At 37.9% G+C, this 17,350-nt stretch overlaps 1 protein-coding gene across 1 annotated transcript; it reads right to left on the minus strand.

Annotated features, from left to right (window-relative positions):
- Positions 1-1,622: 1,622 nt before the first annotated feature.
- On the minus strand, positions 1,623-13,393 carry LOC140160851 (GTPase IMAP family member 6-like). The gene is made up of 4 exons (XM_072184174.1): positions 13,066-13,393; positions 11,718-11,766; positions 8,287-9,022; positions 1,623-6,173 (listed from the first exon to the last, which is right to left on the minus strand). The coding sequence occupies exons 1-3, from the start codon at positions 13,078-13,080 to the stop codon at positions 8,700-8,702; spliced, it is 387 nt and encodes a 128-aa protein (XP_072040275.1). The 5' UTR covers positions 13,081-13,393; the 3' UTR covers positions 1,623-6,173; positions 8,287-8,699.
- Between the last annotated feature and the right edge of the window lie 3,957 nt (positions 13,394-17,350).

Below are 17,350 nucleotides of genomic sequence, written 5' to 3' on the forward strand. Positions count from 1 at the left end.
TTAACCTTTGGGTTTGCTAATATGGGATGCGATCAAGCAAAATTCGTCGGAACTCGGAAACATTGATTTTGAGATATAGCCAAACAAAGTAAGTATTTCCTATTGTTTCCAGTTGTTTTGGACACTCTTTAAGGGGGTACTACATCCCTGCCCAATGTTGTGCCTATTTACGCATTTTTCTCAATTTGCACACTTAACAATTTGGGTGTAACACTAGGACTCCAATGAGTAATAACTCCATACGGTAATTTTTAGATAATGAGTTAATAACATATATTTTTGGTTTCCTTTTAGGACATGAAAAGGGGAAACATTTAGAACATAAAAAAAGGGGGGGGGACCAAAAAATCCACCGGGGGTAAAAAACATTGATGACCGGGGTTCCAACTTTTCCAATCCCCCACCCAAGTATTTATGAACACCCCCTTAGCAAAAGAATATGGCTTACTTTTTCTACACAACCTGTGACAATAGTATAGAGCATAACGCAGTTCTAATTTGTTCAATCATAGTGCTGAACATTTTACATGTACAATTATGGCTTCGGGAGCAGTTTTTAGTTGCAATTGCTGATGATACAATATCATAAGCCATATTTATCATGCGATTTTCACCGAATATTCTGCTATTACATGAAAGGAAATTCATTTCAACTACTAAATTTATAGCCCATATCCGTTATAACTATCAAAATGCTTCAAAATAAAAATCATTGATTTTACTCTAGAAAGTAACTATGGACAACTGGCTTCATACCCCTCATATTGTCGACTTTGAGAGGTCTGTTTTACGCGGTGGTGGTGGGTTAGAATTGTTATCACTAAATAAGCGTAACTGATGGGTATACGATTAGCTTAGGGAAAGCAGACTATCCTCCATTAATCAACACTGACTATATAACTGTGGGGAATCCCCCAATCGTCGCCATCGCTGACATGCAATCAACGTACGGCATGTAAGAAAGCAGACTATCCTCCATTAATCAACACTGACTATAACTGTGGGGAAGCCCCAAATCGCCGCAATCGTTGATCATGCAATGAGCAAATTAGGGGAAGCCCCAAATCGTCGAAATCGCTAATCATGCAAAGAACAAGTTAATAGTCGAGGATAGAGACCATTGACGACCCAGTATAAGTGTGAAGTTGTGTACTACCGCAATTTTTAAGTGCTTAAATCAAAGTATAATATAGCAGAAATTTTTCTTTGGGTTTTAAAATTCAACCCCCTTGTGTGACCTTTGACCTCTATAACGCAATTTGCTCAAGGGTGCCATTTTGGCTCCCGGTGGATTCTAAATTTACACACCCCTGCCTGTTACTTTCGCTGGGATCACTGAATGGGACTTTAAGCAAATCTATTTCTATACGTTATGGTTATACTATAGAGATGTGTTTTCTATCGCTGTCATTTAATGATGTCTATCTTGCGTGTAAAGGTAGTTGATCCAATTTCACGCATTTCCTACTCCTCAATAGCAGCCATAGCCGCGACGGGGACCCAGCTATCTTACCTAAAATGTGAAATGATGCGGCCTTGAAGGGTATTTTAAATTACTGCATTCTATCACCCGTGTTACACGTAGACAAAAGAATGATGACAGTTTACAACACAAAAGAATCTAACATCGCATTTTAAGCGGGTTTAATCCACCCAATTGGGCACTCACAACACCTGTTTGGTGCATGCGGGGAACCAAATATGGCCGACCAAATCCTGACCATGACTTGGCTCGTTGGATTCGTCTATAGGAAAGGGAAATAGGGAATAGATGCTTAAATGGGTCTGAGGGATTGTTTGTTTTTTCGTGTGCATAAATTGCCCCAAAGTTACTCGTTACATTTATGGATTTCATGTATTTCTACACACGAGACGAGACTATTTTTTCAAGCTTGTTTATTATTATTAGAAATATGTCTTAAAATCTAACTTTTGGCAGCTTTTGCTTCTGTAATTTCAAAGCATGACAATTTAAAGCTCACTAAAATGTTTCAGCATCATATGGTTCATTTGAAGAGGCATGTTTGTTTTAATGTATTTTTTGTAGTTGCTCTTTGTACATTTTGGGCATTGAGGTCTTTTGGCTTAATACATTTAAAATAATAATTAATATCGTATTATTATAACAATAAAATAACATTAATACAATCCTGACATAATAGCACTTTACAAAAAAACTGGTCAAAAAATATTTACTCTCTTTTGAACTTGCTTAAGGGGGTACTACACCCTTGGCCAAGTTTGTGCCTATTTTTGCATTTTTCTCAAAAATTATAGCGCATTGGTGACAAGTAAGATATATCTATATCTATATATGGGTATTTCCATTCGTGCATATAGATATATATATATATTACAGGGGCAAGGACTACAACTACTGCACTGAAAATTCAGCAACTCAAGGCAAGTAGTTATTGATTTATTGATCAAATATTGGTTTTCCCTCATTTTTGACTGTAACTCCACAACTGTTGTCTGTGCTGAAATAAAATTTCCAGTGTAGTAGTTGTAGTCCTTGCCCCGATAATATACATATCTTACTTGTCCCCAATGCACTATAATTTTTTGAGAAAAATGCAAAAATAGGCACAAATTTGGGCAGGGGTGTAGTACCCTCCTAAACAACTACATTTCTTCAACTTTGACTTCGACCCGACAATGCTATTGTTACTGCTAACATGAATATCACCTAATTTATTTACATGCGTATAAGAACAATGTTTTACATTATGTAATAACAACAACAGACAAAGGACAAAAAAACCCTTTATATTTCAAGTATTTTAACTTTCTACTCATAAAAATATCGAATCTTGACGGCAATGAAAGCCGACCCACTGTAAGATCAGACCAAGGGTTTATCATTAGAATTGAAAAGCAGTTAATATAAATTTATATACCATAAGTATAGATGAGGTGACCTATGATGTCACATGTTTACATTCAGACCGCCCTCTGTTGTTTCAATCCAGGCAAAATAACACAGAAGTGTCTATGACAGACCACATTTATCTCTTTAAAACTCGACTTTTAAAAACCTTTGAAATTTTGTGTGATATTATGTATATAGCTTGATGCATTTATAAACAAGATTGATACCATTTTTTGTATTATTTGCTTTGAAACCAAAGTTAATGAATAAAAATCAACTTCTTCCATGTAAACTATAGTGTTTTTTGCATGACAGTTTTGATCACAGACCAACAGAGGGCGTATCAAATGTAAACACATGTCACCTCATCTATACCAAATATACATTTCTTGCGATATGATCTATTACATTCATATTTTACAATTAAACTTCCATGTTACTGACTTTTCCAATTGTGATATTTCATGATTCAGATTATGTCCTTATACTTTGATCAGCTCGTAATTGGCGGGAATTGTTAGGGTTTTACCACTACGCCGAAAAGTAGACCCACGTTAACAGTGATATAGTTGACCTGTCTGGTCTGTATTGTGCATGTTAAACAAAATATACAGTACAGGGCTTGAATTAATAATTTGTGATACACAAGAAAATTCTCGAAATGAAATATACTGATATTTAATCTGCGATGTTATAAGGCCCGCCGATTACGAGCAAAGTATAGGCCCTACCTCCTTGCCCTCGTGCAATCCACAGATCTGTCAGGCTCCCAAAGCGTAAGGCATTTACATCTTTTATCATTCCCGTACGTACGTTATATCCTATGTTCGCTTGTAAAGACTATAATGGGCTCTAAAGTTGCGTGCAGGCAAACATTCATATAAATAAATGCATCAGGCATAACTGATTTTTATTAAATACTCTAAACTAGCTTAAATACATTCATTATTCTATAACCTTTAAATACCTATTCTTTGGTTTTACATGTATGTCGAAGAACCAACACGAAATTCTATAGGTAGGGAGATGTAGTGCAGGGTTGATTCAACCAAGTCGGAAATAGCAAGTGATGAAAACTGATCCAAATCATCTCCGTTGAAAAGTCCGTAAAATGTGATATTAATGGTATTAATATTAGTATATATATATTAAAGCAGGTAACTATTTTCAACTGTTGTGATTTGGTTGTTTGCAGCATCCTCCGAATGGTAGTGAGCTTTGGCAAAACTTGCATTGATCATTAATTTCATAGCGAGCGTGTAGAAGGATTCAAATATCATAGATATACTTTTGTAGGTCCTGTGGTTCTTGAATTATGTCAAAAATAGGGCGGCAACCACATCACCTTTGTAAAACGTACATAACTCATTAACAACAATAAATCAAGCAAGTTTTCAAAGTATATGATTTGTAGAATGAACTTTTGCAAAACATCAAGGTGTTATTATATTTAGAGGTTAATAACTGCGCATCGGTTATTTAGAGGCATTGTGAAAAATCTAAACATTTTGCCTTTGGAACCGAGGAATATCCCTGGCGGCGTAGCCCCGAGGGATATTCCGAGGACCAAAGCAAAATGTTTAGATTTTTCACAATGCCCGACATATTACCGATGCAAAGTTATTTTACCGTCACTTTACAAAATAACACACAATGTTCCTAAAAAATTTGAATAAACAATTTGTACATTTTCTCTTTCCCAAAATCGAACAGGCTAAAACAGGACGACCAATAACAAAAGCGCGTTCAACAATCTGTGCAAATATGGTAACGTGCAATCAAAAAACGGCGCGGCTAGCACTCGCGCAGTTCGTTCGACGCACAACACAGTGCGCGGAGGTTACTAATATTTACGCTGGAACAATTACGCATTTTGCGGTCAATTATGATTAATTGTGATTAATGACCTCGATTTGCATTCGCGTTTTTACAAAATAATAACTAAATATGATTGAATCACACGCATTGCGTCTATTCGTGAAGTTATAATTATTTTCAATATGATTTAGAGAAGGAAAATCGATTGGCTGCTTCGAACAACAATACTTAGTCAACCCTTAATGAAATCCGCAATGAACCACACCAAAATGTCATTTTCTTTGCCACATATTATAACTATAAATGGTAATGTCGTTTTCTTTTCTTTTTAATTTTTTTTGGGGGAGGGGGATGGTCATACATATGTCGGTGACCGGAGTCAACCTTTTTATGACAACCCAATCGCGGGCCAAAATTCTTTTATGACCCCCTATCTCACGCTCAAAATTTGTATTACCCCCTTCCGCCCACACATATTCAATCCATTGTTGGAACTAAGGCGCAAAAGCGCCCAAACACTTTGTAAAGAAAGGGCGCTGAGCGCGGATAATTTTTTTTATTTGAAAGTGCAAACAACGCACGTGGAAGGCACGAAAATTTTGATTAATAGTAAGCGTGCATAAATTTGCATACGCTTGAATAAGTGTTATCGTTATTAAAATTATGCTCGCGTAGCGCGCGAAAATTTTGAAAAGTCCTTGATAATTTTACAACCCCGACTTTTGGTCTAAAACATGATTACCCCCCTATTTTGGGCATGAAAATTTAATGACCAGAATATTAATGTCGCCCCCCCCCCATTCTGAAGATATCGATAGCCCATAACGTTGATCGATTCCATAAACTTGTTGATTAAAACCATGCGCACAAAAATAAGATCCCAAAATTGAATTGCTTCCTTGGAAAGCCAGAAATCGCTCGGACGGGGCGGATTTTGTAGAGCAAGCGCAGCAGAGCCGTTGCCTTCCTAAGGAGCCCTTCGTTGTGACACACAACCTGTGGGTATGAACCGACGTGATGAGCGAAAATAGTATGATTCATCGTCATTGGATGACGAACATTGGTCTCGATTTCGCCGATTTTTAGCACCCGACGAAGACAAAGCTCATTGGTATTGTCTATTACCCAGAAGACGTCGCCGACCTTGACTTTCTCTGATAAGATTGGGGTTGTTAGAAGGCTTTCTGAATCCATAGATGCCGACGGATTGATGGTAACGTAAAGAAGGTGCTTGTCATGAAGACGTGAGGAATTCTCCCGGCCATCGATGCCCTGGTAAAATAACCCGCACAATGTAGATTTGCGGTCATTATTGGTATTGGTAGATGATGTTGTAGACTTTTGGAGAGCTCTGGACAACATCACCAACAGCCTAATCTTCTACAGATTTAATTATGATACGACCACTTTGTGAACATCCAAACGCAAAACATGCATATGCAACAACAGCAGAAATAACGCCAGCAACGGGAACACTTGCCTCCTGTAAAGACAAAAGAAAACACGAAACCATGATCATGATGATTTATCATCACAACCATCCAACAACTTGGTAGATAAGTAGCAGTACATCATAGCTTGCTCACTATAGAAATTTGCTAAATATTGTAGTGTATATGAATGCAAAAAATGCCAGTGTCCATGACCTTTGCATGGTCACTGGCTTTGGTCAAAGGTCAAAATGATGTAAAATGTTCCAGTTGCTTCAATATTCATTTAGACAAAAGAAACCTTACACATATTTATCACCCCAGTTTCTGATTAAACAGATTGGTCAAATGTCAGCCTGTACTACTCTAAATAGTTGCTCTATATGGATGCAAAAAACCTAAAATGAGTACCTGACAATAAGAATTTAAAAAATAACACAAATTATGAAATTATTTTTTGCCTGGATCATTAGAGCAATGATTTGAGACAAGTTTCGGGCGAATCGGAGCATTTTAACTATATTATAACTACTAATTTACTACGTAAAAGTTAGTTGACCTTTGATTTATTTGACGACATAAATCCCTGAACTTGGCATCCTACAGCAATATGACCATTTGTTCTTTATGATGAGAGGAAGAATTCAAATGTATTATAGCTTGATTGAAGGAACTTTAACATTTTAAATCAGTATAACCTTTGACCTAAGCTGGTGACCATAAAAGACATGAGATTTTGTACACCTATACAATGTATCTAAACCCCTGTCCAGCTTTTAACCACAAAATTTAGCACAATTTAGTTTAGTTGCTAGCTTTCTATGGCTCCCTTGCTCTTCAAATTCGAGCTGTATCAGGTTATATACCACTAATAGGCACCACTAATTCCGACAGAATGTTTTTTCTATTATGTGCCCCCCCCCCAACAAAAAGGTTTTGTATGTTTAGGGGGTCAGAAAAGTTTCAGGTTCTCTGGAAGGTGGGTCAAAAAGTTTTGACTCCAAAAATTACCAAGTGCCCAGCCCCCTACCAAAGTATTTCTGAACACACCTTAACAACATGAATCGATGTACATTGTGATTTATTTCAATCATTACGTACATATTATTATTATGGACATTCGCTCTCGATAATTTTTTGCCAAGTACTGTCAAATTACAAACACCTAGACATCTTCACGCAGTACAATAATGGAATACATGAATACAAAACCCACCGAAGTCCATGGAAAGTGATTTTGAGAAAACTTAAAAAACTGTGGTATCATTTTCATTCCTTCAGTTAGATTTACCTGGTAAATACAGCAAGGTTTACATGCGAATGAGTGGCTTAAACTGTATTAAGGTATGATGATTAGCATTTCAGGGACGTCGTGGGTGGGGGGGGGGGTGGGTGGGGGGTGGAGGGGGTCATTTTGTATGCCGAACTTGTTTTTTTTAATCACATCTATTCTTTACCCTTTGCTCTCAGTCTTTTTGCTTGTTCCCATTCAGCTTCATTTCTGCATTTCTTACCACTTATTTCGTTATCACTGTTGCTATGACCTCAGTTTATCACGTCAACTATCTTGCTCTGTCTCCGAGGGCACTTATAATATGTATGCAAAAACCACCGATGTTCTGGACTTGGGTGGTTTTTGGATTTCACATGCTCAATAGACGCACGTAGATTGTGAATTTGTGTGTTTCTTTTATACATTTAAGTATGCACTTGGGTGGGTTTTGTATTCAGGTATTCAGTTATACGTCAAACTGCATCTGACAGTTGCAAAGCATTAATACACGGGCGGCCCTAATTTGGTAAAACAACCTAACTCGAAGATAGAAGTTTTACCTAATTAAGGCTCTGCTGAAAAATATTTAGACCTACCTTGGTGAAAACCTGGAACTTTAGGAACACAATAATAAGCTAGACACTTGGAAAAAAGAAATGGCATAAAGGCTTTTAAACTTTTTTCAGTACAGTCCTGATAAGACATTAAAGTCTATCTCGAGTTTTACCAAATTAGGGCCGCGGGGTTTCAAAATGACTGTTCTCCTACCATTTTTGGTGTTTTTGAAAAGACTGTCTCTAAACGCATACTTTAATTGACTTATACTTAAACACAATATAAACATAAATGATATTACATGATATTACATGAGTATGTGTGTTACTATTTGTTACCTTTTGGATCCTGTTTTTCGTCTTCCTTTCCGCCTTTGATTTCGTTATCCAAACGTTGTTGAGTGTAGCATTCTTGACGATTTTCTTTTTTAACTTGTCAATAGTAGAGAGAAGCTGCTTTACTTGTTGACGATTTTCAACCGAGGTGGATTTAAATTTGTTGTTCACTCCAACATATCGCATGCTGCAATCTTCCAAAAGCGCACGGCATGGACCGCTGATTCTGTCCACATATTGCTGTAGCTTCAGAGCTCTCTTGACAGCTATGGTTTGAGTGGAATCCCGATTTCCTTCTTCGTCATCACTGTCCGAGTCATCGTCGTCAAACAGAGAATCAACATGCGTGAAAACAATGATCAAAAACCTTGTACTATTTTTACCGAAACTCTGCCTCATCTGCTCAATCCCACGAACTACTTCCTCTGTAAATCGACCAACTTTAACAACGAGAAGTATTGCATGGGGCCTGGTGGAACCAACGAAATGCTTCGCATTAAAACATTTCTATCTTCGATGTAGTTTGTCGTGTCGAATAAGCCTGGTGTATCCACGATCGAAACATGGTAGTCAAAAACCTTTGCATCCTTGCTTTCCGAACTCTTAGTGACAGGAGCTGGACTAAGTTTACTCACAAACGGGGTTGTCAGTTTTTCTTCAGCACCTAATATACTGTTGCCCAGAGCACTTTTGCCTGCTGCAGTCATTCCAACAACCAGTAAACGCAAAGAGCCCATTCCTACAAAAGACAGTTTTAACACAACATAATGAGTATTAACAACTTATAAGTGGATTGTCCAATCGACAAGTGAACCTAATTCACACCTTTCCTGCAAATGATGTGCGCTACGAATTTTGTGGAACTTACTATATATGGGGTTTTCCATTTGACAGACCGTGCACAATTAGGGAAATGTGTTTCAACCCCAGAACTTCACACCATAAGTATGTTACTAGGTAATTATTATTGCACCATAAAACCGTTGAGGTTTAACAGTTCAGCTTACCAAATACATTAAATACAATAAGAACTTTAATTATCGAGTGGCGCCATAACGGGTATTAATCAGAACCGACTTTATCAGGCGTTTCAAATATTAAATGAATTCGAGGGTGCACATAATTCGAGGGCAGTTTTATGTTCTACTATAGAGAACGACAGCATTTCTTGCTGCTCCTGCAACTTCAAGTTGATAAAGTAAGAGCTATATATAGCAGCTTTAACTTCAATGCAGTTGACACTCTTTGCACAATTAATGAGTATATGGTGCAATAAGATTCAGTTAGACTCAGAAAGTCTGATTATACTACATTTTCCCCGAGTTACAGCCCATCGGACTAACTTAAAATATGACCTGACCTTTGACCTCGGATGACCTTTGCGGTTTCATACTCCCCAAGGGCCAGGGATTGTTTTCCTCGAGTTACAGCCCGATCGGAGCAACTTTAAATTTGACCTGACTTTTGACCTCGGATGACCTTTGCGGTTTTATACTCCCCAAGGGCCAGGGATTGTTTTCCCTGACATACAGCCCAATCGGAGCAACTTTGAATTTGACCTGACCTTTGACCTTGGATGACCTAACAAATGCAAACATGCTCTTGATCTGTATTTAGGCTTAATATCATGCCACGGTGCTCCAACACTGAAAACTGTAAATGAATTAGCCATTTGTACTAATTGTTTCAACTTGTTGTGCAATCTGGGAAATATGCATGTACCAGGGTATTACCAATTACTGTGACTGTAGTTGACCTGACATTTGACCTTGGATGACCTAGCAAACGCAAACTTACTCTGGATTTGCATACAGTGTGTACGTGTAGGCCCAATATCATATCACGATGCACCAATTCATTTAACACTGAAAACTTTAAATGAATTAGTAGATAGATAGATATTCCTCTAATCTGAGAGATGAATTTAAGCCAGGGCATTGTGATGGTGCTTGGGGATATAGCAATGTTTCTTGCAAATATTTAGCTTTAGCCACTTGTTGCACTTGCTTGTGCAATACTGCAAGCCCAGTATTCAATGAATTCAATGTTATCAGAGCTATTTATAGACGGTCATCTATGTAGACAGGTTCAAACTTGATTTCTTGGCTACTTGGAAGCGTTGGGCATATGTGGTAACTTGATTACACACTGACACACACCCACACAGCACGCAGATGTTACAGATCTGGTATTATTAGTAGTATAGATGGGCAGGGGTACTTGTTTGTTTCATTATATGGATGGAGGTTGTTGTCGAGGCGCCTGTTTTTACTTGTAATGCAGGCTCTGGATAGCGCAATACGGCATAAGATGTAATACACGGTGCCAAAAATGTGAGACATTTTGGTATAGGCTAATCCAAAACCAACTCGATCAATTATATTGTTTTTAAGTTTGGACTGATTAGTTATGCATCAAGTAAGCGGGTTTTTGTTGCTACTGTTTATCATCTTCATGGAGTAATGCAGACCGTATGAATGAAATTTTGGTCAAAAAAGTTACATTTGTCTACATAGGCTTTTTATGCCTTTTATGCTTCAATTTTGTGGTTGACAACCTTTTCCCTTTAAATCAATAATTTAATCAAAAAGAAGCATCGATAATTTAATAAAAGTTAAGCTTTTCCTGATTTAGGTGTCACACATTCAAAACACAAATGCTGCAGATTATAAATGTTTTTCAATAATTAATAGGTCCTCCTTCATGAGAGATGGCTTTCAAGCACTGTTCTCTTCTGCTGCTGGTCAAGCTGCAGGATTTATTACTAAAGTCCTTGGTGTTGTCCCTCACTTGTCCGCTTGTAACACGTTGATAACGGTCACTCATAGAAATGTTTTTCAATTATTCAGCTAGGAATGACCAACTAAATAAATGTACTGGGCAGCATTAGAGATTAAAAAAAGTAACTTTTGGTCCATTGGTCAAATTAATTAATGAACACAAGATTTATTAGTTATTGTTGTTTTTTCCTAATAAATTAAATTAGAATGAAAAACGTGTTAAATTCCGCATAAATGCATATATACAAAAAGCCCATTTAGAAAAATGCAACTTTTGTTTGTGCATGAAATTTCACGAATGGCTATATGATTTCTCACTGACTGAACCATAAAACATGTTTGATTTTTGTTTACTGTTGCTTAATAATACTAGTTTGCAGTCTGGTGCAATAGCTTACAACAAGTCTAGCTATAGAAACTTGGGATAGGTCCAATGCGGCAGCTATTTGTGTGGCCAGTATTTTATATTTATTGGCTCACCTTCTGCTATTGCGCAATGGCAATAGTGCAGCTATAGTACAATATTATCGCTCTATTTTTCTTGTGGTGAATATTGAACTAATATTTTGGATAGAAGGTGAACTATTTATTGAAGAGTGAATCAAGACGAAGGGCTTCAGGATGGTGTTGTTGCCCTTTACCATGTTTACTTACCATCGACTGGCGAATCTGAATCGTCTTCGAAATTGATGTATCCTGGGACCTGAAATGTAAAAGATGAAACAAATCCTATATTGAATTATAAATCAATTGTTTGTTGTGAGATGTAAAGAGGGTCAAATAATTCTATAAGACCGCCACATCCCAGAAAACACAAAAATGTTTTAAACGTTTTAAAAATATAATATTTTGGGTTGGGGTTAGTTTTAGAATATTTGCCGCAGGTTACTAACGAATGTTTTTGAATGTCATGAAAAAATTATACTCTCCTTTATTTAATAATTTTCTGACAACATTTTCTAACCTTTTGTGAATGATGTCGAAAACTTTTGGGATGTGTATTAGTTTTGTTACAGACCACATACTTATACTTGGTACCACACCAACCTGGTCTCCTAAATAAACTGCCGTATAATTATAGCCTGTTTACAATATCGCATCCCTTCGAGCTTAGGATGACTATATATTGACGCCCTGAGTCGCCCTCTGTTGGTCAACGTCACATTAAGGTTTCGCCTTCCTTTCTTGCCCTGCGGGGCTATTATATATTGGAATTCCATCACTTGTAAGTCCCCACTTTTTTTTCGGCGTCAGCCCTGATGGTCTTGTGGCTTTGATGATTTTCTGTTGATACTGGTAAAATTGTAACCAAAAGCTTCACAACACCAACGAACGGACGGACAGGTACATTGACTGACGGACGCATGTATGACTCGTGATGTTAGTAAGGTCTTTTCCTTTGGACGACCTAATAATCAGACATATTACTACTGTATATTTAGAGAATAAACGATAGGAATTTTTATTTTGCTTATCCTCTACCGTGTGATAGACGACAGGCAGGTCCAATATTTTGAGTAGTGGATGCCGGCGCAGCCGGTATCCACTACGATAAAAATATTGGACCTGCCTGTCGTCTATCATAGGTGAGGATGAGCAAAATAAAAATTCCTATCGTTTATTCTCATTCTTAATCAAGTTAAATATTATTTTAATAACTGTAAACAATTTTTTAAAGCAAAAACTAAGTTACCGTCATAAAAACTCCCTCATTATAAAATGAACGAAACTTGTTAACAACTTTACGTATTCTGTTGCGCGTACTGCTAGCGCGTTCGCGTATTCCGCACTAGTCTACGCATCCAGCGCGATACATACACGCACCTCTACACGCGTGCTACAGATTATCAAGACGCATGATGACGTGGGGTTGTCTACGGCCTGATAGACGGCACCCAAAATCATGCGATTGTCCAATCAGAAATGTGTCTACGAACTAGACCACTCCCACTGACTAAGAATAGTAAATAACCGGGAGTAAAGAGTGACGTTGTGTACTTACCGCCGCAATCGCCATGAGTACATGAAACGTTTCAACGGTTTCTTCTTGTGTAACAAATTGTAAAGGTATCCGAAAATAGTTATCCTACCATACGATCTATCTTCATACGTATGAGAAAATATACATACGCGTGCAGCATAAATTCACCAAATCATGCAATACATGTTGGTTGGGGGAATTTACATGTACATTTGACGTCATCTATTTATATTAGCCATGTCAACAAGGGATTGTTGATGGCAGTGTTCACATTTACTTTCTAGTAATACACTTTCTATAAAATATGTGATTATGCGAAGTCAAACCTTCGTGACCTCGTTCAAGCGCTGCAATACTAAGGGACCGTTAAATATTTGTGCGGGAGGTGGTGGTAATGAGATTTTAACTTCCATTGTTTGACTTTCTGTGCTGGCTTATATTTTCTCTGTTCAATGGTGGCGTCGGGGAGGGGTGGCATGGGAATAAAATGCCCCAGTCAAATCACTTTCCCCACAGTAGCCCCCATAAAGAATATTAAAATATCCACTTTTTGTAGCAATTTTGTGCAATTTTGCTCCACCCAATTTATTTTGCCTCACCCTCCCCGTAATAATAAATTCTGACGCCGCCACTGTCCACGTTCCCTCCCAGAGTACTGTACGCAGTGGCGTAGCCTCATAGGGGCACGTGCCCCCAATCGATAGCAAAAATGAGAAAATCCCATAGGAAAATATTATTGCCGAAAAACGGCTTGTGCCCCCCAATCAGACCCGATGCCCCCCTAATCATGGTCGGTGCCCCCCCCCTCTCAGTGTGATGACCCAAGCTACGCCACTGACTGTACTTCACATTCAGCCCTCCATAGCAAATATAATAATAGTCTTAGAATGCAATATGAACAGCAAAGGTTGCAAATCTAAATCTTACTACATGTAAATCACAGGTCGATAGTCGGTAACACGAAGGTATATCGTGTGCACATGTATTGACAAAATTGGCACAAATCTAATCTAATCTAATCTAATCTAATCTAAGTTTCTTCGGACGTATTTCTTTCACATGAGCTCCTAGCTCCTTTTTACTCCATACAAAATAAATCATAATCCCCTGCTACATAGTCCAACACAAACTGAAAAATACACGCCCCCTATATCGTCAGCCTGCTACGCTAATTGCGTAAGTCATTTTGTTTGTAACTTTGAGCTGTTTGAGAACAAAGAAAAGAAAATGTGGTTCAAGCATGCATCACGTAATCACTTCGGATTATTTCGGATTATTCCCTTTCATTTATATCATTATAATTTGTTCATTTTCAAAAATTGGTGAATAAATATGTTTAAATGCATGATTGAACCATACTTTGTACTTTGTTCTCAAAATTACAAAAAATGACTTAAGTAGTTAGCGTAGCAGGCTGACGATATGTGTCTCAATCATTCTCTTTGTAAACAATGAACGGTCCCTTATGGTTAGCGTAGTAGAAAATAATGTTCTCCTATGAAATTACATGTTGCATGTGGGATGATCTCATCAGTTAACTTTGTATTGGCACGTCTGCCTTGCACAGTACATGATGCGTGATGTACACGCTCAGGCAAACCTTTCACAACGCATTTATTTAATACAATACAGGGACCATAGCAAAAAACTCATCTGTGAATACTATTAATTTCTGTTTAGGTCTTTTATAAACAGAATCGTTGTATCTCTTCGTATCCAAAATTATTAAAATTATCTGTCCTGTTGAACATAAGTAACTGTATACTCTATTGATTTTGGTTTCTGTAGTCGGTGACACTAACCATCAAGTAATTGATTAGAACGAACACGCCTTCACACACCTTCTGCGAAGTAACAATAAAAGATAAAGAAACTGAAAATGTATTGAAAATACGAACAAAATACAAGGAACAATATTATTAAATTAAATTTGATTTATTATAAGGGTTGTTTTATCTTTTTTTTGTATCTAATACCATTTAAATCTTTTGTCTTGCCGAGAATTTCAATAGGGGTAAATCCTCCTTGATGCACATTTAGCTTATAACTCCAAAATGGTATGCCACAGATAGACAAAGTGTACTGGACCGTTATGACGAGTGCAATAATTTGTTAAACTTTCCAAAAATATTTTTTAATTTTGACTTCCGACTAAACTTTGACCCTTCTCCAAATGCGCAATGCTAATAGAGGTCAAATTATCTATTTTTGAAATTTGTGTTCTTGAGAAGCAAAATCCACCAAAAAACAAACCTATGGACACCAAAACAAGCTTCTGTGGAAAAGTTGTTATCTAACATATTGAAACCGTCCATCATATTGAAATCCAAAATGGCTGCCACATAGTAGCCATTTTTAAGCTCCTACAGCAGTTAGGAAAGAGTGAATTTGCTGCCTATGACAAAGTTTAACGGACAGATTTCATTTGTCTTTACCTGAAACATTGATGACTCCGTTTATATTGTGAGATAACTATTCCTTTATATTAAAATTCTACAAAGCCGGCCTCCAAAACTCCATATATGTAACTCTGCTTAAGCCCCCCGTGGTAAAAGCAGGGGGCGGCCAAAATGAAGGGGCGGCGGAAGAAGGAGGGGCGGCAAAAACAGGGGCGGCAAAAAGAATTAGTAAATAAAAAGGGCGGAAAAATTTGATAAAGCATAATTTCTTTTGAAACTATACATCAAAATGTGCTGTTTTGAGGGCGCTAGCGCCTGAAACCCTTTTTTTTTGCGAGAAAAAAAGTGGGTCAACCTTTTCGGGCTGTTGAGGAAGGGGCGGCAAAATTGAATTTTCTTTAGCCCCCCGGGGTTGGGGCGGCCAGATAACCATAGAAGGAAACAGTTAGCCTGTTTCTGGTTAACATACCCTTGTGGTGCATACCTTGCTGAAGAGTCCATCAATGAGTTCCCGCTGTGGATGGACAACACACAGGACGAGAGCGTGTGAGCAAAATGATTGATGATTTTGATCAAGAAAGTCCACTTGCAAAGTACACTCTTAAATGAGTTGATGTACTTACTGGAACACCTTTGTCACAACAACGGAGAGCTATTAGAATACTAGATGTGCTACATAAACATTATAGAAGACGTGGTGCTTGGTCTTCTGCGGTCTTCTCTGACAAGAGGGCAACTGGTATTTGCATCTTAATGCCATAATAACTCTGATCCTCTACCTGAAAGTATTCCTGACGTGTATTTAGCCTTTCAGACAGGTCAATTGTTGGTGCAAATGTCCAGCAACAACCCCTCTACGGGAATCCCTGTGGACCAGACCAAGGTTACAGGTAATAATGATACGCAGACTCTTTGAGGCACAACACGGTTAACAGCCAAATACCGCAGAGCATTCTTGGGGCAGTTACAAGCCATTGTGCAAGATAACAAACTAGAACTCCATACAGATCTACAGCAGCCAAGAATCCAGGTATAATTATTAGGTAGGAAGCAGTGTCAGCAGTCATCGGCCTCATCCAAGTCTGTATCACCCATTCTCAGAGAAGCAGGACCTCCAAAGCATCTCTACAGTAAAGAAAACCTCCAGGAACATTGCCTCTGATCTGATGAGGGCGTATGAATTGGAAAGCAAAGCTTTTCCACCTTCAAGGATGAGAGATTAGCGAAAGACCCACCAGCAAAGAAATTCCATCAGCTAAAGAATTTCCCTATTATGAGTAAGGAAGTTTTCAAATCATGTGGGAAGGAGATCATCTTGAAAGCAGAGAGGTCTCCGTTTGGCCGCATCATATTGATGGCCCACGACGCAGTTTGCAAATGGAAAGACAGTCTCTCTCATCCACTTGGTCCCAGATTGATTACTCAGAAAAACAAACTTTTCCACAAATTTGCAGAAGATATGTTACAGTGCTTGGCCAGTTTACAGAACACTCTGCTTATCTGGGCGATGGAATGAACCTAGTCCAAAGAATAAAGGGTGACCAAACAACTTTTGGAGATATTTCCAGTACAATTTGTCTACGGCACTGATTGAAGGAAGTCAGAGTAGACGTTGTGTTTGATAAATTACATATTGAGAGAACTCTATCAAGAACAGTGAAAAATCAGCACGAGTTAGAGAGACCGGGTACAAATTGCAGTTACTCTCGGATGTTATTCAATCCATGCAGTTAGTGTACTTGAGGTTTGAAATTTCTTTGCTCTTGCTGGGGTGAATCAATATCACTGATGTAAAATTAATTACATTGGGTGAGCATTTTGGTACAACATGGCTTCATTTCTAAGTGTCCTTAGTAGTATTCAAATTAGGTTATTAAATAAAAACGTTATGCACTGTACATGACAAT

This window comes from Amphiura filiformis, chromosome 9 (assembly GCF_039555335.1).
Source record: "Amphiura filiformis chromosome 9, Afil_fr2py, whole genome shotgun sequence".
In the NCBI taxonomy this organism is placed as follows: domain Eukaryota; kingdom Metazoa; phylum Echinodermata; class Ophiuroidea; order Amphilepidida; family Amphiuridae; genus Amphiura; species Amphiura filiformis.

What these genes read in the sequence shown, in the direction of transcription:
- LOC140160851 (XM_072184174.1), bottom strand. An exon ending in TTCAGATTCGCCAGTCGATG is followed by an intron (nt 9,023 to 11,717) that starts GTAAGTAAACAT and finishes TGTCTTTTGTAG; the next exon opens with GAATGGGCTCTTTGCGTTTA.